This window comes from Pinus tabuliformis, chromosome J (assembly GCF_031772625.1).
Source record: "Pinus tabuliformis cultivar Carrire ecotype Pingquan chromosome J, CPIR1, whole genome shotgun sequence".
NCBI lineage: Eukaryota > Viridiplantae > Streptophyta > Pinopsida > Pinales > Pinaceae > Pinus > Pinus tabuliformis.
The window spans coordinates 862,751,811-862,776,926 of NC_142295.1; the positions used below are offsets into that span (position 1 = coordinate 862,751,811).

At 40.1% G+C, this 25,116-nt stretch overlaps 1 protein-coding gene across 6 annotated transcripts in view; it reads right to left on the reverse strand.

The window, feature by feature from the left end:
* LOC149229410 (lysine-specific demethylase JMJ27-like) overlaps positions 1-25,116 on the reverse strand; it is a 178,569-nt gene that overhangs the window by 97,219 nt on the left and 56,234 nt on the right. For 5 of the 6 annotated variants that reach the window (XM_089378631.1, XM_089378632.1, XM_089378633.1 and 2 more), the window contains exons 3-7: positions 14,162-14,304; positions 13,896-13,995; positions 13,613-13,745; positions 13,451-13,514; positions 12,501-13,278 (exon numbers count right to left, since the gene is read on the reverse strand). In XM_089378631.1, the coding sequence (XP_089234757.1) occupies positions 12,501-13,278; positions 13,451-13,514; positions 13,613-13,745; positions 13,896-13,995; positions 14,162-14,304 (1,218 nt within the window). The remainder of the gene's footprint in view (positions 1-12,500; positions 13,279-13,450; positions 13,515-13,612; positions 13,746-13,895; positions 13,996-14,161; positions 14,305-25,116) is intronic. The other variant, XM_089378634.1, reaches the window with a different exon arrangement.

The following is a 25,116-nucleotide window of genomic DNA, read 5'->3' on the forward strand; positions in this document are numbered from 1 at the left end:
AAGGAAAAGGAAGATGAGACAATGCCCAATGTGGAAGAACCTATGGATCCTATTGATCCCCCTCCGCAAGAACCTTCCTCTTCTATGAAGAGGCCTTCATGGCTTAGGGGGACACTTGATGATGCTGAAGGGCACATAGCACCCAGGGGAACCTTCCGAGAAAGTAAGAAGTCGACCAGGTATCAAAAATACTTGACCATCATGAGCACGATCATCCAAAATGAGCCTTTGTCATTCGCAAAAGTTGTCAAGCATCAAGTATGAAAGGATGCTATGACTGAGGAATATGAGTCCATCATGAAAAATGATGTCTAGGATGTGGTCCCCAGACCCCAGGACAAAGCAGTTGTCACTTCAAAATGGCTTTACAAGATAAACCATGCAGTTGATGAAAGTGCGGAAAAGTATAAGGCTCGTTTTGTCGCTCGTGCCTTCTCTCAGAAGGAAGGTATAGACTATGACGAGATATTTGCACCTATTGCCTGATATACCACCATCCGCTCGATCATAGCCCTTGTTGTTTCGCAAGGATGGAACCTACATCAAATGGATGACAAGACCGCGTTCTTGCATGGTTCGATCAAAGAAGAGGTCTATGTGGAGCAACCCGAAGGCTTTGAGATTCATGATCGAGAATCTCATGTGTGCAGGTTGAAGAAGGCCCTCTATGGGCTGAAGCAAGCACCCTGAGCATGGTATGAGAGGATCGATAACTACTTGATGAAGCTGGGATTCAATAGGAGTAAAGTCGACCCTAACCTTTACTTTAAGGTTGAAGATAACAATCCTCTCATAGTGGTGTTGTACGTTGACGACCTCTTTCTAACAGGTGCAAACCCTCTCATTCACAAATGTAAGAAGGAGTTGGCTTCTGAATTTGAGATGAAGGACCTAGGACTGATGCACTATTTCCCAGGACTAGAAGTCTGGCAAAAGCCAGGGAAGATTTTCCTATCTCAAGGAAAATATGTAGTGAAGATATTGGAGAGATTCGGTATGGTGGACTGCAAGCCCGTGACTACCCCAATGGAGCTTGACTTCAAGAAGTTAAGCGGTAGTGCTGCCGGACCCATTTTACGAAATGCTACCAAGTATCGTCAACTCATCGGAGCATTGATGTTCTTGGTGAACTCTCGTCCAAATATATGTTTTGCAGTCAACACATTGAGTCAACATATGGTTGAGCCTCACCACTCACATTGGATTGGTGCCAAGAATCTGTTGAGATATCTTTGTGGCACAATCACTCATGGGTTGAGATACATTGTCGGAGATGTGAGACTACATGGATATATCAATGCTGATTAGACAGGCAGTGTGGTGGACCGAAAGAGCACTTCTGGGTGTTGTTTCTCTTTAGGATCTGGCTCGATATCCTGGATGAGTAGGAAGCAAAGGTCGGTGGCTTTGAGCACCACCAAGGCAGAGTACATTGCTGCTAGTATGGCCTCCTGTGAGGTGGTCTAGTTGCGAAAGCTCTTCAGTGAGCTGTTTGGATTTACATTGGATACCACTGTGATCCTGTGTGACAACCAAAGCGGGGTTCATTTATCAGAGAATCCCGTATTACATGATCACTCCAAGCATATCGATATCAGGTACCACTATATTCGAGATATGGTGCAACGAGGAGCAATAAGGCTCCAACATATCGGTACAGATGAACAGGTCGCCGACATTTTAACGAAGCCCCTGGGAAAGGTCAAATTCTTGACTTTCCGAGAACGACTTGGTGTCGTTCAGAGACCCTCTTATGAGGGTTGAGTATGATGTATTGAGCTCTGGGAGCTCTAGGGGGGGCGCGGGGTACTTCTTGGAGCGACATGCGAGGTGGTGCACTATGTACAGAGTGAAAGGTTCAACCTTCCGCTGTGACACCCCATGGCGACTGTAGAACAGGATAATTAATTCTCCTATGGGCCAAGATGATTAGTTCTCCGTGGCAACTGTGGAACAAGATGATTAGTTCTCCTGTGGTTTAGAATGATTAGTTCTCCGTGGCAACTGTGGAACGAGATGATTAGTTCTCCTGTGGGCTAGGATGATTAGTTCTCTTGTGGCAACTGTTGGACAGGATGATTCGTTCTCCTGTGGATAGGATGATTCATTCTCTTGTGGACAGGATGATTAGTTCTCCTGTCGAGGCATCCTACCCATGCAGTCTGGGACTCATGGCAAGTACCTCTCATCCGATCAATGAGCAGGGAAATAGGGTTAGGGACCATAGTAGTACTATCGATGGACGCATCATTTTATCTACCGTACTCCCTATGCTAGGATGACCTCCATTGATCTAGGATCAATGATACTGATCTGGGATCACTGAGAGTGGTATGACACACTCTGAGACTGACTTCGAGTCAATGGAGGATGGTATGATACATCCTTCATCATTTCTTCTTCTTCATAGTTCGAGCAAAGCAGAGCAGATCAGGACCAAGCAGTGCAGGGCAGTGCATTTGATGGTTGGGATAGTAGCGACGGTCAGACGGATTGCAGATGGAGTTCTCCCTAGTTGAGAGGGAGTGTTAAAATTGGCAACTAGGGCCAAACTCCATGTGGGTCACCTCATTTATGGCAGCTGATATTTTTCCTAGATTCCTCTTGTCGAGAGGTGTAGGATTGATCTAAAGATCATCCGATTCCGACAAGTATTTATGGAGATATGAATTTATTTGTATTTACTTGACAAATTGTCAAGGTCAGCCAGCAGTTAAATGTGTGGCACACATGCCCAGTGAATCATATAAATAAAGAGAAGTTGATTCATTTTCTCTTCATCTCATTTCACTCATTCTTCTCTCTCTCTCCTTAGCTTTGGGTTATACAAGGAGCAACTCACACGTGGGAAGAAGGAGGACGCTGAAGTTGTTGAAGGTCTCTTTGACCTGCGTTGACCAAGCGTTGACTCATCAAGGGTGCGATTTTGGTGTGACTACAGGCCGCAGATTTTGGCACAAAAATCGAGGCAATCCATCCACAGGTTTGACCAGCGTTGATTGCCCTAGTTTTGGGCAGCAGGTTGACTTCAGTCAACAACAATTTGACTGTGTTTTTGGGGTTGTTCAAGGGATGTTTCTTCAGGCTATTCGAGGGCTAGTTGACCGGAAATTGACCAACCATATTGGAGGTCAATTTCAACTCATTTGACCAAGTTTGACTTTGCTTATCTAGGGTTTGTTGCTGCTGATATAAAATAACAGAATTCTAATTTTAAACTATTTCTCTCTGTTGAACTATTGAAGATAAAAGAAGATTTGGTCAAAGGGTTTCCCCGCATTGGGGTTTGTCCCTGGCTAGCCACCACATCTTGTGTCTCTTGTCTTGGCTTGTCTTTTGTTGATCGTTTAATGTTCTATCAGCACTTTACTTAATGCATATGTGATTGCTAATCTGTGGCTTATAAGAAGAAAAGAAGTAAACTGCTCTAAGCATAGAACATACCATAATTTAACAATACTTGATGTTGATTAACACTATTATATTCATGCAATCTGTGAGAGAGTCTTGATCTTTATTCATTCCAAAACTTCTTTTGAGCATCATATAGCCTCATGGAATGCTTACCAAGCACATTCAAAATCAAATCTTCCTTCATGAATCCTATAGATATGAACCATGCTTTAGGGAAGAATAACTTCAAATATGCATACATGTAATCCGCATATTGCTTCTTATACATGTCAAAGATAAGTTTTCTTTTCCAAGAAAAGAAAGACTTTTTATTATAATTTGATCATTAGCATTCCTTCATCCTTTAGATATATTATTTCCAACTAGATGGAATATATATATATATATATATATATATATATACTAGTGATAATGCTACTTCAAGAATCTTTCATAATGATGATTCTTTATAGGATCTTGATGATCCTTCTTTGCAAAATGACTACCCTCAACATGATATGAGAAGATGTTAGGATGAATAACAATATGCAATGTGGTCTTGTTTTTCTCGTTCTCTTTAAACTAGACGCTCTTTCCCAAAGCATGCCAAACAATTAGATTCCAATCTTTCTACTGTCAAGTGCTTCTATCTATGATGCCATCAAGACTCTGCAACGATGCATGCTTACTCTTTTGTTAGTATTAATTCCTAAATGCTCATCATTGCTTTTATTTTCATCCTTCTTATCTAGCTTCCTTTATGTACTTGCAATTTTCAACAAGCACAACCAAGCACAATATACAAATACAAGAGCATAATATCAAATCTAGGGTTTCCACGGTCACTTAGATGGTGAAGTCCTAAGGTTCTCAAATACAAACCCTAAATTCCTTGATCTTACCATTGATAAGGTTTTTACTTTCAACAGAAATATCATCCCTAGGGTTTTTGATGACAAATCCAATTCCACCCTTGCTAGGGTTTAACATATACCCTAGATTTTTTCTTGCAAACCCTAGATATCAAGTCCTAGGGTCTTTCAATGAGGGAACAATTATATAGGGTTTCTTTTTCTAGGGTTTTTCGATCCATGTTTTATCTAGGGTTTACGAGCCCTTGATATCAAAACTTTATACAAACCCTAGAATCTAGCAAAACATTATACAAAAACCTAATTATTTTTCAAACATTTTCTAATGCTTATAGACACATAACAAGAAAGAATATTGTACATACCTTTTCGTTAGTTTCATCTGATATTTCTATGCAAGGATCAGTTCTTTCTTTACATGTCTCTTCTAGCTACGTCCATCAATTCCAAAACACTATCTTTCTTACTGGTCGGCTACATGATAATCGATTCTTCTTATAATCGATATCCATGATTTATATGCCATCATAGTGAACAATAGATCTCTACCATAACAATTACAGTTCTGCTTTATATTGTGCCTTGCCAAACAATAGTCATTGTCCATATAACGTTGTCATATAGAGCGAATATCACAAAGTCATTGCTTTTGCCATAGCAATGATTAAACAATCCACAAGTCGACTTTTTATGCAGTATATCAATTATATATCGCTGCTAGGTAGACTAAATACCATGTCACTATTAAGTCACGGCAATCTTCACAGAATTGTTGTCAAGTTTTGTGTGCCATAGGAGATACGTGGCATACAAGATATCAGTTATCTAATTTAAAGATATCAGTTATTGAATTTTTGTGCTTGTCGAGCCATGTATTTTTAACCTTTGAATCAGTTCATGATAACGTAAGCAGTTTCCCTGTAGTGTAGACACAAAACTCTCAAGCCATTATAACGTATGGAGCAATGGCCCAACAATATATTCATCAAGCCACACATTTTGTCAATCCCACAGATCTAAGTATGCAATGTCGTTGCCTTTGTAAATCAAAACCGAAATCGAATTATAGAACAAAACGATGCCATTCTGATAAGAATAGTTGTGTGTCTTCTGATGCCACATAAAGTGTGTATTACAAGAGTTGAGTCTTGATCCAGACAAGCTATATATCGACATGCCATAGCTATGCAAGATTCAGCGAAGTCAACTCATAAAGCAATACGAGTTACGTCAAACACAATCACCAGAGACGATACAGGATTTCCAAGATCCATGATATCATACAAGCCACAAGAAATAAAAGAAATGTGGATCTTAGTCAACTCAAAGCCAACGAACTAGGTAGTCATTGTAGTTATACTAAATCATCAAGAGACCAAAGATGCAAACCTTTCAATGTCATAGGTAATCACAGATGCGAGAGAATAATTCTTCAGAATGTAGCACGAAAGTTAAATTAGACTCAGTCATAAGATCGTATTCAATCTTCATGAACCATAGATAAGATATGCCCAGAATATTGATTACCCCACAAAGCAATTCAACTAAGACCTGAATGTTTTCCAGTGGATGTGATCTTTAGCCTCCTTTTACCAAACCTAAGCTCTGAGACCAAGTAGAGAAATCGGGAGGCTTATTCATTCTACATTAGATTTCTCTTTCATAGTAACTGCTTGTGAATCAATTGGCTTCTTATTAATTTTATTCTACTTTATTTCATCAAACAATTACTATAGCATAAACACGAAGATCATAGAAACAAAAGAACACAGAATATAGGCTCTTAGCCAGGGCAAAACCCCTCTCCTAGGGGAAAACGCAGTCAAAATCTCTTCTTATAAATCAGATCAAAGTAAGACATCCAAGACCCATGACCACAAAAGAACCTTCACCTCTAGATGCCAAGTCAAACTTTCCATTCTGCTCAACAAATTCATCATCAAGATATCAGCAACAAGAGAAGTATCAAGGTACAATTTCCACATTATCCATTTCAAGAAGAAACTCTTCTTCCATTTCAAACTTCGTCCCTCCGCTTCATCTCTCTTTCCTCTGCGAAATTTGAGACCAAAAACCATCCAAGTGTGTGTCCAAATGAATTCATATCATCTTCTATTTATACTATCTAGAGGGGTGCGAACAAACATGTCCATTGGAGCAGGGCCAACTTGTCATGTAGGGTGACTTGGCATCTAGAGGGGTTTCTGACCCAAAATTACATATTAAAAAATGTTTTTCCTTTTTCCTTTTAAGAGGTCCAAATAGACTTTGACTCTTTCACTCAACAAAACCTAGAAGCACAAAGAACATGCTTATCTAATAAAATAATAACAATAATAATAAAAAATTAAGCATGAAACCCATGCTTTGAAAAATAATTTTTCTTTTGCTTTTGCTTTTTCTTCTTTTGCATTTTACATAAAATACGTAATGGTACAAATATGAAGACCAAAACTAGTTACATTTTTCAACGTAACTAATTAGATATCAATATAAAAAGATCCAAAAAAAATTGCAGAATAGGAAAATTGGGTCCTATATCCATGGTATATAGAAATTTGTTTTAGAAATATCAAATTTCCAATCTTCAAGTCTTTGAATCTGCACTATGTGTGAAAATTCCTCAACCGAAATCCCTACTGCAGCAACTGATAATGTTTCTTCTATTTTTTAAATTAATCAACCAAATTATTTGCAGTTTGCTACGGCAAATATCGAAACACATACACTGCAGCCTTCACTTAATTAAATATTATGCAAAAACAAGAGACAGAGCAAGAAAGAAAATACAACACAAATGATATGTTGTTTTTGAACAAATGTCCACGGAAAAACCTAATGTGGGAAAACCGGTGCAACAGATCTGAGGGTTTTTATTATTATGTAGTAGTAAATCTGAGTACAATTCTTGGATGCTCAACTAGTAATCCAATACAGAGAGAAACTAGACAAAACGAATGGGGAAGTGCTCTCACCTGGTCACTGGGAGAATCTAAGTTTGATCTCACTTAACTAGAGCCTCCACATACCCTCTGCGTAGCCTCTGTGCAAAACTGCGTCACTCCCACACAGTTCCTGCGTCACCCCTGCTGGGTATCACACTGCTCCTTCTTTGGACCCTCTGTTAGCTAGAAAATCTAAATCTCTGCCTCTCGCTCTCACAACCTGACTCCCGGCTACTGAAACTCGAATTCCTCAACAGGAATTTGATTTCCCTCTAAGGCCTACGCTGCCACTGCGTCAACTCTGCGTGGGCTAGCGTCTGCCTCTCTCTGGACGTCATTCTGCCCTCTCTCTGCCTCGTACTCTCCAGCCTAGGAAAACTTCCTTCTTCCGGATACTCACTGCCCCTCGCTGCAAGAAATCTACTCGATCAAAATTTCCTCCTGAGAACTTCTTACTTAAGAAATTCGACCTCTTGATCTCTCAGTGTGTTTTCCAAATGACCCTCAAGCTCCCTTAAATAATCTTCTCATTGGCATTCAACGGCCCAGATTAAAAGTTAATCAATGGCTAAGATCATTTTTGGTTGATCCTTGTCTTCCTCTAGAAGTTACACCCACAATTAGATTAAGCCCATTAAAAAATATTAATTATTTTAATAAAATTGTTTCTACGTGGAATTTCCCAAAACGCTTTTTGGGTTCTTTGGAATACATGTGCCCAAGCCTCCCTCCAAAACTTGAGGCCTAAAGCACGTCTAATGCTACCCCAAATCAACACTCTCTCTTAGCGAGGAATGTGCTCTAGCAATATACGTTGTTGTATACTACTCTGACTCTGAAGCATCATCCTCTATGTTGCTGATGTCTGACATGTTGTCCACCAACCACTGCATCGTTGCTGCAACTGTACTGTTGTTGACATTGCCACTGTCAACACTGCATCCATACTACAGCTCCCTCTCAAGTGTTGCATCTATGTTGCTACTAGCATTGCCACTGCCCGCTGCCAGTGCACTGAAAACTGTTGCCGCTACTTTATCAGCAACAGAAAAACATCCAAAATTACTAAACTAATTGTGTTTAGAATGATACCACGTGAATGTTGGAATCTGACTGCTACTAGTCTCTGCACTGACCCTCTGAATCTACTGCATTGGTGCTGACCTCTGCTCTGTGTTATCTGCACTGCTGCCAACTCTGCTCTGCGCTGCTCAGTCTATGGCGCTCCTAGCCACTAAAACTGTCTCCCTGACACTCCTCGGCATCATCTGACACTAGTCCACCCTACTTCTGATCTGGGCTCCCGTAGCAAGGAAATGATCCTAGAGATGGATTCCTCAAGGATCCTCTGCCCATCTGTAGTTCTTTCGAACTACAAATCCAAATCATCCCACCTCCCTCCTAGAGGTATCTCGGTTGTCATGGCGAACTCCTCTTCCTCAATCTTCGCGGGTGCAGCCTTCGAATCGTGTTTCTCATCCTTGTCCTTCTTCCTGAGAGGACACTGTGTAGCATAGTGAACCATCTCACCAGACCTGAAACACTTGATCTTCGAGATGTCCTTCTTATATCTCTGCTGCTCCTGCTGTCCCTTTGATGCAAGCGCTGCACTATCCTCCTCCTCCTTGGGCTTCGACCCACTGATGCTACTTTCGTCAAGTTTAACCTTAACTAAGTCTCTCCTCATCTCCTCTTGTTTTAGAGTTGCCCACATCTCATCCCAATTTAGCAATGCTGCTCTGCCCAGGATGCTCTGAACAAATACTTGCCACTCATCTGAGACAGAATTGAGGACCAGTCTAACCAACTCTGAATCTTGAGGTGTATGCCCCGCAACAGACAATTCATCACAGGTCTCCTTGAGCTTCGTGAGGAATGGATCCACACGCTCCCCCTTCTGCATCTGAGCAGATCTCATCTTCTGCTCCAAGTACATCTTCCGCTGCTCAGAAGATCCCTGATATAACATAGCCAAGGCATCCCACATCTCCTTAGCAGTCCCTCTGCTAGCGATGTGACAAACCATGTGATCCTTTACTCCATCCATGAACATCCTCTTGGCCTTTGCCATTTCTGTTCGGTAATTCTTCAGCGGATCTAGATCTGCAGGCACAACCACCACATTGTCAACATATGTCTTGAGGGCATGCTTATCTAGAAGGAATGACATTCTAGCCTTCCAAATGACATAGTTGGATGCTTCGTCCAACCTGTCATGATCCCTCAAAGCCACTGGTTGCCATTTCTGCCACAAATGTCGAAAATATCCTCTCTCCTCTGCAATGTCGCAAACATCGGCATCAGGATAAAATCGTCAAGGGTCTAGAAAACCAAAAAACGTAAAAATTAGGAAAATATTGGTAAAAAATCGACACACATCAGCGAAATTAAGATACCATAAAAATATCTTTAAAAATCAGCAAACATCGACTAGGCCAAAAAATCGTGATTTTGAGATAAAATTGGGATGTTATCAAGATGTTCGCAACATTGCTCCTCCGTGTTGTTGTTGGGCTAGCCTACGCACTCCCTGCTGGAGCTAGTAAAAATGTTTCTCTTTGCTGTTGCTCAACCCTAGAGAATTTGAATTCATTGGCTAGGAATTCTTTGAGGAAGAAATTCCCTCAACCGTGATTCTCCTCCCTCCTCTGGCGATTTTCTACCCAGCTAACTACCTGAAGAAAAATTTGCATCCCATCAGCTTCTCCTCATGTTGAGGCTTCAATGATGCTCCCTCTCCGGAAAAAATTCGAACTAGGAGTCCTTCTCTCCATCGACTCAGTCTGAGAGAGACTGCGTCGAAATTTCATCCCTCCGATTAGAACTGTGCAAACCCTCTAGGGTTTTGAACTACTTCCTCCTGCAGCTTTTCGATCTCCCTCTTATGCTCAGCGCTAGGTTCTTTGGCACTGCTCTTCTTGCTTCACCTGCAGCTCTGATGCCATGTGAAAATTCCTCAACCGAAATCCCTACTGCAGCAATTCATAATGTTTCTTCTATTTGTTAAATTAATCAACCAAATTATTTGCAGTTTCTTACGACAAATATCAAAACATATACACTATAGCCTTCACTTAATTAAATATTATGTGGAAACAAGAGACTGAGCAAGAAAGAAAATACAACACAAGTGACACCGTTGTTTTTGGACAAATGTCCCTGAAACCGGTGCGGCAGATGTGAGGGTTTTTATTATTATGCAGTAGTAAATCTGAGTACAATTTTTGGATGCTTAACTAGCAATCCGATATAGACAAAAACTAAACAAAACGAATGGTGAAGAGCTCTCACCCTGTCACTGGGAGAATCTAAGTCTAATCTCACTTAACTAGAGCCTCTGCGTACCCTCTGCGTCACCCCCACGCAGTTCCTGCGTCACCCCTACTGGGTATCACGTTGCTCCTTCTCTGGACCCTCTACTGGCTGGAAAATCCAAATCTCTACCTCCTGGTCTCACACCCTGACTCCCGGCTACTGAAACTCGATTTCCTCAACAGGAATTTGATTTCCCTCTAAGGCCTGCGCTACCACTGCGTCAACTCTACGTGGGCCAACGTCTGCCTCTCTCTAGACGTCGTTCTGCCCTCTCTCTACATCGTGCTCTCCGGCCCAGGAAAACTTTCTTCTTCCAGATACTCACTGCCCCTCACTGCAAGAAATCTACTCTATCAGAATTTCCTCCTGAAAACTTCTCACTTCCAAAATTCGATTTCTTGATCTCTCTATGTGTTTTCCAAATGACCCTCAAGCCCCCTTAAATAATCTTCTCGTTGACATCCAACGGCCCAGATTAAAAGCTAATCAATGGCTAACATCATTATTGCTTGATCCTTGTCTTCTTCTAGAAGTTACACCCACAATTAGATTAATATCCATTAATATTTTTAATTTCCTAAATTTAGACTTAGGGGCCCATTAAAAAATATACATTATTTTAATAAAATTGTTTCTAGGTGGAATTTCCCAAAACGTTTTCTGGGTTCTTTGGAATAAATGTGCCCAAGCCTCCCTGCAAAATTTGAGGCCTAGAGCACATTTGATGCTACCCCAAATCAACACCATGTAGCATCCGAAATCAGGAAGATGAAACTGATTTTAACACATTAAACTTTAGAATATCTAGAATTTAGATTACAGGAATTCCTATGCTCGAATATGTATTATATGAAATAATATGCAGTGAGCATAAGGAAACAATCATACTTCAGCAGAGATCATGAAAATTCTGATTCATTCAACACGGAGTTCCACTATCCTTGTCCAATACTGAAGTCTAGTTTAAGACACTGAAACAGAAAAGTTCTTAAAATTGTCAAACATGAACAGCACATGGCAGACCAAGGATTTCTAGTTAATAGATATACATAACTAATTACAAAACTATATTAAGATTTTCAAAAAAATTGCAAGGTAGGAAAACAACGTTCCATATCCATGATGTAGAGAAATTAAATTAAATTAAACTAGACCAAATAGGTCAAGGTAGATATCATATCTCCAATCCTCAGGTCTCGGAATTTGCATTATGCAGCATCCTAAAATCAAGAGGATTGGCCTGACACAAACCTTTAGAAATTAAGTAATAAATCACTTGATTCTGCTATCATATTTGAGACATGCTTTGCAGAGAATGTCACTCCCTACATTCACAATAAAGCCTGCAGCCATTCCCAAAAAACCAGCAAAAGAAAAAATAGTAAAACCAAGCTTCTACAGACCATTTCAAAGAAAGTTCATCCACAATGTTCCTACAGTACAGGAAGCCTTGCCAGGACTAACTGACTCATGAAATTTATTTGTAACAAGAACATAAGCTCTGGGTGCTGTCAGAAGTTTAAATCCCTATTTATTAAATAAAATGAGCCCCAATGCCATAGAGCTTATAGTGTATGTAAATGTAAAAACTATAAAGCAAATTAACAAAACTTATGAGAATGCACATGACTTGTGCAAAAATCCAGAAATACACAAGGTCACTTGATAAAATATTATAAAAGCTTCACAGGTATGCATGCACGCAACCTAAAATCTCAAAGAAGTTATTGGAAAATGCTACAAATGGTTCAGCATCAGTCAGTAAGACCATTGTATGATTAGCATCTTTTTAAAAAGAAGAATGCTCTGCAAGATTTGATAAAGTGGTTAAGCTATTGTTTGCATATGGGTGGCAAGGAGTACAAGCCAACGACTTCAGAGCAGAATGTAGGCATGTGAGTAAGACATGAGGAAGTGAGAAAGGGGTAATGAATTCTGAAGTTTAAGTTTGAGAAAACTCAATTGAAAAACTGACCTCACACCAATCCAGGCAATCAATGGCTTTCACTGTTTTTGTATCAGCCTTAAACTTGCCACCAGAATCCCGAACAGCTCGCCACATAACCATGGGCTCCCAACTCAGACCTGATGAACCATCTAATGCATTCCGAACTATGACTGGCTCACCTCTGAGCCAATGTTTCTGAAAATGTTCAAGACCCCCATCCTTAATATCTTGTGATGTTGGGCAGTACAAGAAATTATCACTGTCACCCTCCCTATAAGCAGTTCTACGCAACGTGCTATCAGATAATCCACTCTTTACATGGAGATCCGATTTGAAGCAGGAGGTGCATGGCCTGGAAACTTTTGATGCCTCTGGAAATTTACAGCTACTTGCTATTTCCTCAGCACTTTTCTCAAGTTTTGCAATCCAGTTTATTTTGAAAATGCACTTCAAAGCTAACAAATGGCTGCCACAACCACCAAATTCCTTTGGGGGGCAAGGAATGCTTCCATTGTCATTGGTTTTCCAATCAGGTGGCAGATGCAATGGACCAAAAATGTTGTTCTCTTCACTATGGGCTTCAAGCTCCCAGCCTGGTTTTCCACCTGACACCTTTGAAGTTTTTGGTAAATTATTTCCACTCTCAAAATAAGTTCTCTCTGTCAAACAATGCTCAGCTGAAACTGCTTCACCACCTCCTGGCTGGCAACCTTCTCGAAGCTCCCGACAACATGTCACACAGAGATCATAAGAACAATTTGGGCAGCTTCTGTGGTAGTCAACAATAGAGGTACTGCAATTGTCACTGCATGAAAAGCAAACACATCAGACTGCACAAATAAATAATACAGATGACTTCTAAGAGCAGTTAGGATTTAAAAAGTCTTCATTTTATAGCCAGACTTTCCATCCACTTTGTACCAGATCTACATTATGAAATGAGTTTTGTTTCAGGAGTATGAAAACACAGTCATTACCAATACAGTCTTTCTTCTACATTGAGTTTAGCCCTAGGAACTTTCAGCTCTTTTGTTGCTCCTCCTAACAACAAAGCATGAGTCAGAAATTTGCTACTTGTAGAAAAATACAGACCTCAAGAAAAAAATTCTCAATTATAAACAACTAACCAAGCCCCTTACCTTGAATCCTGATCTCTTCATCCTGCTCCAAGCACTGCTCATAATGGATCTGCTTCAACACAGGGAGAACCATAGAAAGCAAGTAATGAAGGTATCGCATCTTGTCTGCATTACATGTTTTATTTGTGCTAGCCTGCACATTATTAATGCAAGTCATGTTCAAGAAAACAAAAACAATTGCACACAGGAAAATGTCCAATTTCTTGCTACAGTATTAGTTAGAGAATAGCACTGACTTGCATGGTTAAGCAATGAGACTCTCCAAGCATCAAGTGTACAATACCTTCATAACACCACCTCCACGTAAACAAGCTTTACAGTTACAATTGCCACGACATACAGGACAAGCCCTCCGAATATCCTCTTCTAATTGTCCTGGGTACCTAACATTCCAACGTTAAAAAGAAGCATATAAGACAAACTCTAGCACAACCAAGTTCCAAACCAGTAGAAATGCAAAAAATAACTTTGCAATTAATTCATTGGGAAAATAATGTTCCTAAAGTTAAACATCGTCAGTTGCAGTACATTGGAAGAATCTGTTCATACCATCTAGTAAGACAGGAGATGCAGTAGCGCCTCTTTTTGCATCTGTAGCAGCTAACCACCCTCCCTTTGTCATTCCTCTGGCACTGATGACACATCTTGCTTTCTACCTCACCCAGTAATTCTACATTCTTAACAGAGACACCCTGAAAGAAATAGATTGTAACCTCTGACATAATATTTCAACAAAAATGAATTTATACGTCCAAGATACAGATCGGTAATATAATATATTGCTACTATAAAACTTGGGAGTTGGGAGTCGGGACGCCATTCTGTATTCCTAGTTTTTATAGCCTTTTGCCAGACTTCTGTTATAAGTAAACTTGTCCAAGATCCAGAATGTCCTAGAGGAGGCTTTACAAGCCTCTAAAGAAAACATATCAGAGGTGTTGAAATGGGATGAAATGACAAAACTGATTAATTCCCCTACAAGTAAAGGGTAAGACCAAATTGAACCCAAGGAGAGGTGGGGGAAAATGGGTTCCACTAAAACAAGGAATTATGACAATACATTTTAAAAGTCAAAAGGAAATACAGGATAAGTGGAATATGGTAGCGTGTTCAGGGATATAAAAGAGCGGTACATATTGGCATTCTTGAGGGTACTACAGGAAACCTCAAACAATGAAACAGAAGCAGAGGGGCTACTGCTAGAGCTATAATGGAAGCCTTTCGTGGAATTGAAGTGGAAGAGGATATCCAAATTGTCATTAAAGCATTTAAGAAGAAAAAAAAATAAAACTGAAAAAGAGGAATATGCGGGATTAAATTAATTTAAGTTTAAACAGAGGCCCTTAAAGTGGATTTCCATTCAATTAAATTTTTACATATGAAAGAGGCAAATAAGGCAGTGATCAGATTGCCAACTTAGTGGTCAAATTGCAAGCAAACAGTATTAACAAAGGGTCAATTACCTCATTAGATCCATAAAATAAAGGTAAGGACAAATTGATATATAATTTGAATAGATGCTCACTTCAGAAAATAATTGGAAAAAGTCTGCTTAAGAGGACATCAATAGTTGCTCACAATTGAGATATGGCCTTCACCATTGATTGATTACTCATGATTACAGAAGTCATGTCAATGATTGGAAACTTAATGGCAGAGATAGGCAAACGGGAAGGAAAGCATCAGAAAAAATCAGAAAGTGAAATTCATTTCAGGATTAATACTATGCAAGACCATTAAGAATGGTGTGCATAGGGGAGTGAGTTGAGATAACAGGGAGAAATGGGAAGTCTGTGAAGTAGGGAACTGTATAGACTACCGAATCAGAAACGAATGGAAAAGAACCAAAAAAGGGCTCTGCAAAGGAAAAGGGGTGTAGTTGCATGCCAGTGAGGTTTAAACTCTCACAGCAGCATTACAAAGAGAATATAATATCAGAGGATGAGGGAAATTACTTGAGAGCAATAGGCAGATGAAGAAAGGAAGCAAGAAGGAGAAAGGATTCAAATAAAGGGAATCTGATATTAGAGAAGATTGAAAAGGCATTGCAGAAACCAGGCACTACTAGATAACACACTAATACCTTGGCTTTGACAACAGGAGCCAGTTTGGAGTTGAAATAATCAGTGTGAAGTTTGGGGTTTCAATGTCTAAAGCAAACAATGAGAATCATGAGTAATTTTGGAGTGTTTGGCAGTGGGATTCATTTTGGAGTCGAAACAAATGTGTGTGAAGTTCTGGGTTTTAATGTTTAATGCAAACAATGAGTTTCATGAGCAATTTCTGTGGGTCATCAAAATCCAAATTTTCAATGTTTTCATCTAGAATCTAATACGAATGCAGAATCTAGGAGTATTTGTAACAAGCTCATGACAGAGATAAAAATAGAGCTGAACTTTAGCTCTCGCTATGGGAGTGGCAACAGATATTTATTTCCTGCAAGTGAAACTACTGAAGCATATCATGGTAATCCAGGACATCGCTGCCGAAGAAGAAGACAGACCCACAGGGATGCTCATCTACAGTCCCATGGATAGCATCTGGAATCAACAGAGGCAACCTCCATGACATGTTTGAAATACCCTTAGCAGTCTTGATTATGTTGAATTTTAGCTGTAATTTGTGGTTTAGTTTAGTTTGGAAATGTAGATTTCTCATTTGTAAAGGGCAAAGGTCCTGTTGAAAAAACCACTTACAAACTAATAACCCCTTGTAGGCATTTCATTAAACACTTAGCTAAACTCCGATTTCTAACTACAATAAATATTCAGCAATAATGTATTAAATTCTCACGCATTCCACAGCTCTTTATGAGCAGAAATACAAATAACTAAGTCTGAAAATCATTTGTAGCAGAAATTAACAGCAAACCATCACATCATTTGACACAATATTTTTGGGCAATGCCCTTGGAAAAACCCCAAGTGAAAACCAGTGAGAGAGAGAGAGAGAAATTTTATTTCTTATCAGAGAATTTTACAGCATTAAATAACAGAAATACAGCCTCAAAAAAACAGTCCTCTGCCACCCTTGAACAGCCTCGGATTTCATGCCTCCTCTCTACAATAAATGCAGCCCAAATGCCTCAAAAATCACGCTATTCATGCATCGACTTCCGTGCCTGTTCTCTGCCCTGGAATTCATGCTGCCTGGCTACTGCCTTTACTGTTGTACCTGCTGTACTTTGCCCTTCTCTGCTAAACTTCTCCCTTGGCTCTCCTCCTCTTCTCCAAATCTCATGAAGAAATTATTGCCTCTTCACTTCCCCTTCTCCTTTTATAAACTCATTAATTACTAAAACCATTAAATCTTATCATCTCAAGATCAACGGTTGTGACTTAATCTCTCATCACTTTTAGAAAAAAACACTTTCTAAGATCACTTAAGTCTCTCAAACTTTATAAAATCACTTTTAGAAAAAACCACTTTCTAAAATCACTCAAGTCACTTTTAGTAATTAAATATAAAAAGTACTTTATAAAATCACTTTACAAAGTTTATCATCTAGAGAAGCAATCTTCCACGTGATAAGACACCAAGCCAATGTGCAAGTCCTTCCGAGCTACACAATCCAGCACTCCCTCTTAGTGAGAAAGCTACTTCCATAACCCAGATCTGTCTCCAGAGTCCAAACTCATCACATCCATTGTAGTTGCTCCCTCTGACACAGTAGCATGTCCTGCTACCTGACATGAACCTGAGTTGAGAACCATGCTCCTAGAAGCCTCTCGCTCTTGAGCATCCTGCATGGCTATCCCAACCATGCCTTCCTTGCATGTCCATCTCAAACCATGACTTCCCTCAGGCCAAAGGTTGTCTTCCTTTGAGTTGTTGACTCCCTCTGAGCTTGTTCACTCCCTCTGAAGCCTGACTCCCTCTGGCTCCAGATTGCAGGCCTTCTTGGACCTCAAGATCTCTGCTTGACCTTCACTCCAAGTTTCTTACTTAGATCTCCAATGATTTATCTCAACCCTCTGACTATCTTGGTCCTGCCTTCTTGGCCCCTCACCTATCGCAGGAACAAATCTAGCCCTTATTCAGCCCCTGCAAGCTCAACTCTCTTCACAAGACCTTCACTCGTCAGTAATAGTGAATCTCTCATTCTCTTGTGTTGATCTCCTCTCAAGATCCTAGCACATCTAATCAATGAATCTCTTATCCGTTTCTCTGTGTCTATGCACACTACAGCTCCCTCTTAGAGCTCTCACCTGTGCAATTTTCAGATCCAACTGCCCTTCTCTTTTTCTTAACACAACCTTTACAATCCTTGCAATATTCCTTGTGTCAAAAATTGTCCAAGGGAAAACACCAGCTCCCTCTCAACCACCAAATCTTTGGGTATATAGGTTGGTTGTGCTTCTTGTTCAACACTTCTCAACCAATCTGCCAACTTGGCTCTGATACCATGTTGAAAAAAACCACCTACAAGCTAATAACCCCTTGTAGGCATTTCATTAAACACTTAGCTAAACTTTGATTTCTGACTCCAATAAATATTCAGCAATAATGTATTAAATTCTTACACATTCAACAACTATTTATGAGTAGACATATAAATAAGTTTGAAAATCATTTACAGTGGAGATGAACAGCAAACAACCACATCATTTGACACAATACTTTTAACCAATGCCCTTGGAGAAACCCCGAAGGTAGAACCAATGAGAGAGAGAGAGAGAAATTTTATTTCTTATCAAAAAATTTTACAACATTAAATAACTACAACCTCAAAAAGGCAGTGCTCAGCCACCCTCGAACAACCTCAGATCTTGTGCCCCCTCTCTGCAATAAATGCAGCCCAGCTACCTCGAAAATCACGTTGCCCTTTTCTCGAATTTTGTGCCTATACTCTACCTTGGAATTCGTGCTACCTGGCTACTGTCTTTATTGTTGTACCTGTTACACTTTGCCCTTCTCTGCTAAACTTCTCCCTTGGCTCTTTTCATCTTCTCCAAATCTCATGAAGAAGTTATTGCCTCTTCGCTCCCCCTTCTCCTTTTATAAACTCATTAATTACTAAAACCATTAAATCTTACCATATTAAGATCAACGGTTGTGACTTCATCTCTCATTGAGATGACTTTAGTCACTTTTAGGAAAAACCACTTTATAAAATCAATTAAGTCACTTTTAGTAATTAAATATAAAAGGTACTTTATAAAATTACTTTACAAAGTTTATCATCTAGAGAGGCAATCTTCCACATGCTAAGACACCAAGCCAATGTGGAAGTCCTACCGAGCTACACAATCCAAAAGATCCACAATTATGTGCAATAATCAATAAATTTGGATCTTGCCAAGCACCACATCTTAAAATACATGTAGTGAGATTAGAAGAAATGGATTAAAAAACAATGAAAGCAAGAGCTCTGAGGAACCCCAATATAGAAAGTCATTGTAATGATATCTTCATGGGAAAAAACCCACTATAATAAAGATTTTTTTCTGGTAAAGAGAAAAAGAGCTAAGCCAACCTTATTTAAACAGCACAAGTTGATAGCCAACTGGCAAAACACATGAAGAGACCTATAGGCTTTTTCAAATCAATTAAATTGATTCAGAATCCTATTTTACTCCCCTTTCTTCCTTAATAAAAGAGCGTACTAGCTTGAATTCTTAAAATTTTGCCAAGTTGAATTTACTAAATTACTTGGAGGAAAATAAGCCAAGTTGAATTGCTTAAGGCAGAATTAAACAAGTTGACCTAGCCAAAGAATGTCTTGGGATATTTTTATTATAGAGAAATCTGCCAATAATACTTCAAGGAGCTTTTCACCCATGTTGAATTTGTTGGAAAAGATAACTAATTTCAGTCATCATAATTGTCTTGTAGTCATGTCATTATGTATATCTTATGTAACAAGCAAAAGAAGAAAGAAAAATATTATTTTCTAGCATGGGTTTCATGCTCAATTTGATTTGTCACTAGGTCAAGCATGTTCTTCATACTTCTAGGGTTTGACAAGTCAAGAGAGTCTTTGTCATGTGTACAAGACCCATTTGGGCAAGTTGTAACATGTAAAAGATATTATTTTTGAATCTAGAAAGTCAAATTGACCTCCAAGACCAAGTCAGCCCTGCCAATGAGAAGTCAGCCTAGGAAAGGCCTATTCAACCTCATGTAAAGGGTATATAAAAACCTCTCCAAAGGGGAAAACCCAGAAAGAATCTCTTCTCTTCTTATAGAAACAGATCAAATGAGAAATCCCAGACCCAAAGATCAAAGCCTAGACCTCCTCCAAGCACCAAGTCAGCCCATTAAGAAATCGTTCCTTAAGCAAGTCAAAGTCTTCAAGGTCAACGAAAGTCAAACCTTCTTCAATCTGATCCAAATCACAGTTTCAACCCTTTACTTCAGACTTGCAGCTCAGGTCAACAAAAGTCAAAAAAAGTCAAACTTCAAGATTTTTGGTCCAAGCAAAGTTTTGGCCCTCTATTTCAGACCTACAACTTCAGCCCTACAATTCTCAGCCTTTTGCAACTCGGACCTGCAATTCTCGGCCTCCTGCAATGCCGCAGAAATGCTAATTTCGCACGTGTGGGCAGAAAAGATCAATTTTTTGTCTTCTTCCTTCACTTTGACTTTCTCCTTTGCTTCTAGACTTTTTTGCTCTTTGTTTTCTTGCTTCTTTGTTGCAAACTGAATGTGTGTTCAAATGAGTCAAATATCCTTCTATATATATGTTTTCCAGGAGGTCGAATACCCTTCTCTAGGGCGACTTCTCACTAGTAGGGTCGACTTGTGCTTGGAAGCTTATTTTGACTTTCTAGACTCCAAATAAATATTTTTACATGATATAACTTGCCCAATAGGGTCTTAGACAAATGATATCAACTCTCTTGACTCATGAAAATTTTTCTTATGACATGAGAAATCCTAGAAGCATGAAGAACATGCTTAACCTAGATGACCAATCAAAAGAAGTATGAAACCCATGCTTGAAAATAATTTTTTTTCTTTCTTCATTTGTTTGTTACATAAGATATACATAATGACATGAGTACAATGACAATTATGAACACCGAAACTAGTTACATTTTCCAACACTCCCTCTTAACTAGGGAGGTATTCATAATTGTAACACCATTATAAGGATTTTTGCAAACTGAAGAGTCCTTATAAGAAGAGTAGAATTGGTAAGCCATCTTTAAGCATCATCATCATAACTAGAATTGTCAACATAGTAAGGCCTTAATTGACAAGCTCTATTTATATTAGAGCATAATGTTGGGAGGCTTTATGTGAGACACCACACTACCTCTTAAGGTACATACCCCATCTGGATGTTCACTAGGTATGTCCTTTTAGGACTATTCTTATCTTGGATTCCCAATCCTCAAAGAATATTGGTCCTCTTCAACCACTCTTGTCTTGGATACCTGTCCAATCCTCAAAGAGTGTCGGTCAACAAGACTACTTCCTATCTTGGATTATATATCCTCAAGGAGTATTAGTCTTAGATGCTTATCCAATCCTCCATTCTTCTTCCTAGTTTCACTAAGACTTATGGCTATTAGTCCTGGTCTAGTGCATGGCACATGGAAAATATGATGTTTTTAGCATCACCCCCTCTCAACCTAAAGAGGATATCCTCATTCCCTCTTGATTGGGGAATGGATCCTTGCTCCTCCTTAAACATTTAAGGATATTTCTTACTCCCTCTAAAGCATAGAGGAGATTCTTTTACTTCCTTTCAAGTGAAAATCTTTCTAGTGTGTCTTCATCAATACATCAGTTACTGGACTTTTATGGAGATCTTCAAGTAGTTACATGGCTCCTCCTCTTCTTCGCGTCTTCATCAAGTAAAGCTTTCATCTTCTTTAATGTAATGGATCCAAACTGTGACAGGATTTGTGCCATCAATCTTTCATATCACTTTCCTCTAGTCATCATCAACAAAGGCATTATATTTAGCCAATCAATGTAGAGCTTAATCATAGATCCCTTTAAACATGAAAGTGATCTTTGTGAAAATTCTATCACTGCAACATCTGATTTACTTTGCCTACTTATTTTCAATAAGTTATTTATGAAATTCCTTCAATAAACATTAAAATAAATTTTGTTGCAGATATCACACCATAATACAGAAACAAACACATGCACAAGAATCAACACATCGACACAGATATTTTGGACAACAGTCCCTAGAAAAACCCAATGTGGGAAAACCGGTGCAGCAAGGGAGGATTTTATTATTTAGCAATTCTTCAGTACAACCGAGTGCCAAACTGGCTTACCCAACAGAAAGAAAAATTCTCCAACACTTCTCCCAATCCCAGCATCAGCCTGGCTAACCTCTGCGTAGCTCCCAGGCACTCTACGTCAACCCCTGCTTGTTTGCGTCAACCCTGGGCCTCTCTGCGTCACCCACGTAAGCCCTCTAGTGACTACTGACTGCGCAGTCTCCTGCTGCCTCAACGTCTGCTTGAAAGGCCCTGCGTCTGCCTCTCCTGCCTCTGCACTGGTCTTTTGTTGCTGATCCTGACTCTCTGCTTCGTACTTGCTGCCTCCTGCTGCTCTCCAGACCACTAGTTCGAATTTCTCAGCTAACCCCGCTCCAAAAATCGAACCGACTGGTCTCCCTCAATGTATCTTCCAACTGACCCTCAAGCCTCTTCTTATACTTTTCTCGTTGGTCCATCAACGACCGAGATTAAGTCTCTAATCAACGGCGAAGATTAGATCTAGCTTGATCCATGACTTTCGGACCATTCTAACTCAATTTTATATTAATTCACATTAATATTTTATTTTCCCTAAGTTTAGACTTAGGAACTACATTAAAAATATTAATTATTTTGATATCTTCCAAACTAGTTAGATTCGGACCAAACCATTTCTGGGTCTTGGAGATCTCATGTGCTTTAGCCTCTCCACCAATTTTCATGGCTAGAGCACATCTGACTCTACCCCAAATCAACACTCCCTCTTAGCGAGGATTGTGCTCTAATAATACTCCTTACTGAGTATCACCCTGATCATCTGGCATCGGTCCCTGTGCTAATGCTAAGCCTCCCTGCCCAACATCCTCTGCACTGCTGCATCCTGTATTGTTGCCCATGGCTCTGCTACTGCCACTGTTGCATCTGTACGGCATCTCCCTCTGCATCCGTGCTACTGTTGGTCCTTTTCTCCTAACACTGCATCCGCACTACAACTCACTCTGCATCCGTGCTGCTATCACCCCCATTTCTGCTACTAAAACGGGTTCTTTATAACCCCCATATTTTCCCTGAAGTAATCAAACTTTGTCCTTCCAAGGGCCTTGGTGAGGATGTCTGCCACTTGTTCTCCTATAGGAGTGTACGGCTCCTCATTGGACACAGTCTCTGACAAAGTGACACCGGATATCAATATGCTTTGACCGATCATGAAACACTGGATTCTCAGAGAACTTGATGCAACTCTGATTATCGCACATGATCTTGGTCGCCTCCATTTTCCTTCTGAATAGGTTCACAAGCAATTTTCTAAGCCATATGGCCTCACACGAAGTTGTGCTCGCTGCCATATATTCTGCCTCAGATGAGCTGAGAGCCACGGACTTCTGTTTCCTATTGCACCAGGAAGTCATTCCTGATCCAATGTTGAAACACTACCCAGAGGTACTTTTCCGATCCACTGAACTTTCTGCCCAATCTACATCAGTAAATCCACTCAATCTAATATCCTTACCCCTAGTGTACAAGAGTCCATAATCGACAGTTCCCTGTAAATACCTGAGAACATGTTTGGCTGCTGCCTAGTGCGCCCTCTTCGGTTCCACCATGAACTGACTGAGGGTGTTGACAGTGTGGCAAATGTCTGGCTTGGTATTGACCAGATACATCAGGGACCCTATGAGCTGTCTGTATAAGGTGGGATCAACATCCTTGTCTTCTAATGCATCAATCTTCTTCCAGTTGGTGATCATTGGAGTAGCCATGGGTCTACAGTCCTCCATCCTGAATCTTTTCAGGATTTCTGTAGCATACCTCCCTTGCCCAAGGAAGATCTCTCCCTTCTGCTGCCAAACTTCCAACCCTAGGAAGTAATGCATTAGTCCCAAATCCTTCATATTGAATTTTGTGGCTAGATTCTTCTTGCAGTCCCCAATGAGCCTGGATGATCCTGTCAGAAAGAGATCATCCACATATAATACTAAGATTAGCGGCTCATTCTCTATAACCAGATAGTAGAGATTCAGATCCGCTTCACTCTTGACAAATCCCATCTTCTGCAAGTAGCCATCAATTTGACCATACCATGCTCTAGGTGCCTGTTTCAGCCCATACAAGGCTTTCTTCAATCTGCATACATGGGACTTCTTCTCATGTGTCTCAAATCCCTCTGGTTGTTCAATGTATACCTCTTCTTCTATTACCCCATTCAGAAAAGTCGTTTTGACATCCATCTGATGAATCTCCCACCCCATCTGAGTTGCAAGAGATATCACGATCCTAATAGATGTATACCTGGCTACCGGGGCGAAGGTCTCCTCATAGTTAATTCCTTCCTTTTGAGCATACCCCTTAGCCACAAACTTGGCCTTGTATTTCTCAACACTGCCGTCTGCAGCGTATTTGATCTTGTAGATCCATCTCGAACCTACTACTGATCTGTCTTGAGGCCTTGGCACTACCTCCCAGACATCATTCACCATTATGGAGTTGTACTCCTCTACCATCGCATCTAGCCAAACCTGATGTTGAGCTGGCTCCTAGAAACTGGCAGGTTCCCCATCCTGAGCTACTAATGCCTGATATCTATCTGGTTGTTTTCGCTCCCTCTTATTGTTTCTTGGCACACCGATGAAGTCCTCTGCATCTCGCAGAATCTGACGAAGCTCCCTGCTAGTTCTTCCTCTGCCAGCAAGTGCCTCTGTTAGCTCCTCATCCTGTGAATCTTCCTAATGCGAGGAAGAATTCTTTACTTCTGTTGGTTGAAGAGGTGTAACCAATGGCTCTTCTTTTGACTACTCCTCGGAAGGAGTCTCACGAGATTTTCTGAAAGTCCTGCCCTCCATGAACTTTACAGCTCGTCAAACCACTACCTTCCTGCTCCCTGGAAGATAGATTATGTATGCCTTAGCGTTCTCGCTATATCCCACTAGATATCCCGTTTCCGCAGCTTGATCCAGCTTTTTCCTCTTTTCCTCGTGTATGTGGCAATATGCTAAACTCCCAAATATCCTGACATCACTGACTTTAGGCGTCTTCCCTGTGAAAACTTTCTCTGGAGTAATCTTGCCCAACGCCCGATGAGGAGTCCTGTTCTGAACATAGACTGTTGTGTTGCATGCTTCTACCCTTTGTAATTTTGGCATATCCTGATCATACGTCATGGACCTAGCTGCTTCTACAATAGTCCTGTTCTTCCTTTCTGCTACTCCATTCTGCTCCGAATTGTATGGAGTTGTCCACTCTTTTCTGATGCCCTCCTTAGCGCAAAAATCAATGAAGTCCTTATCGACATACTCTCCTCCATTATCTGAGCGCAAAACTTTTATTTTCTTCCCA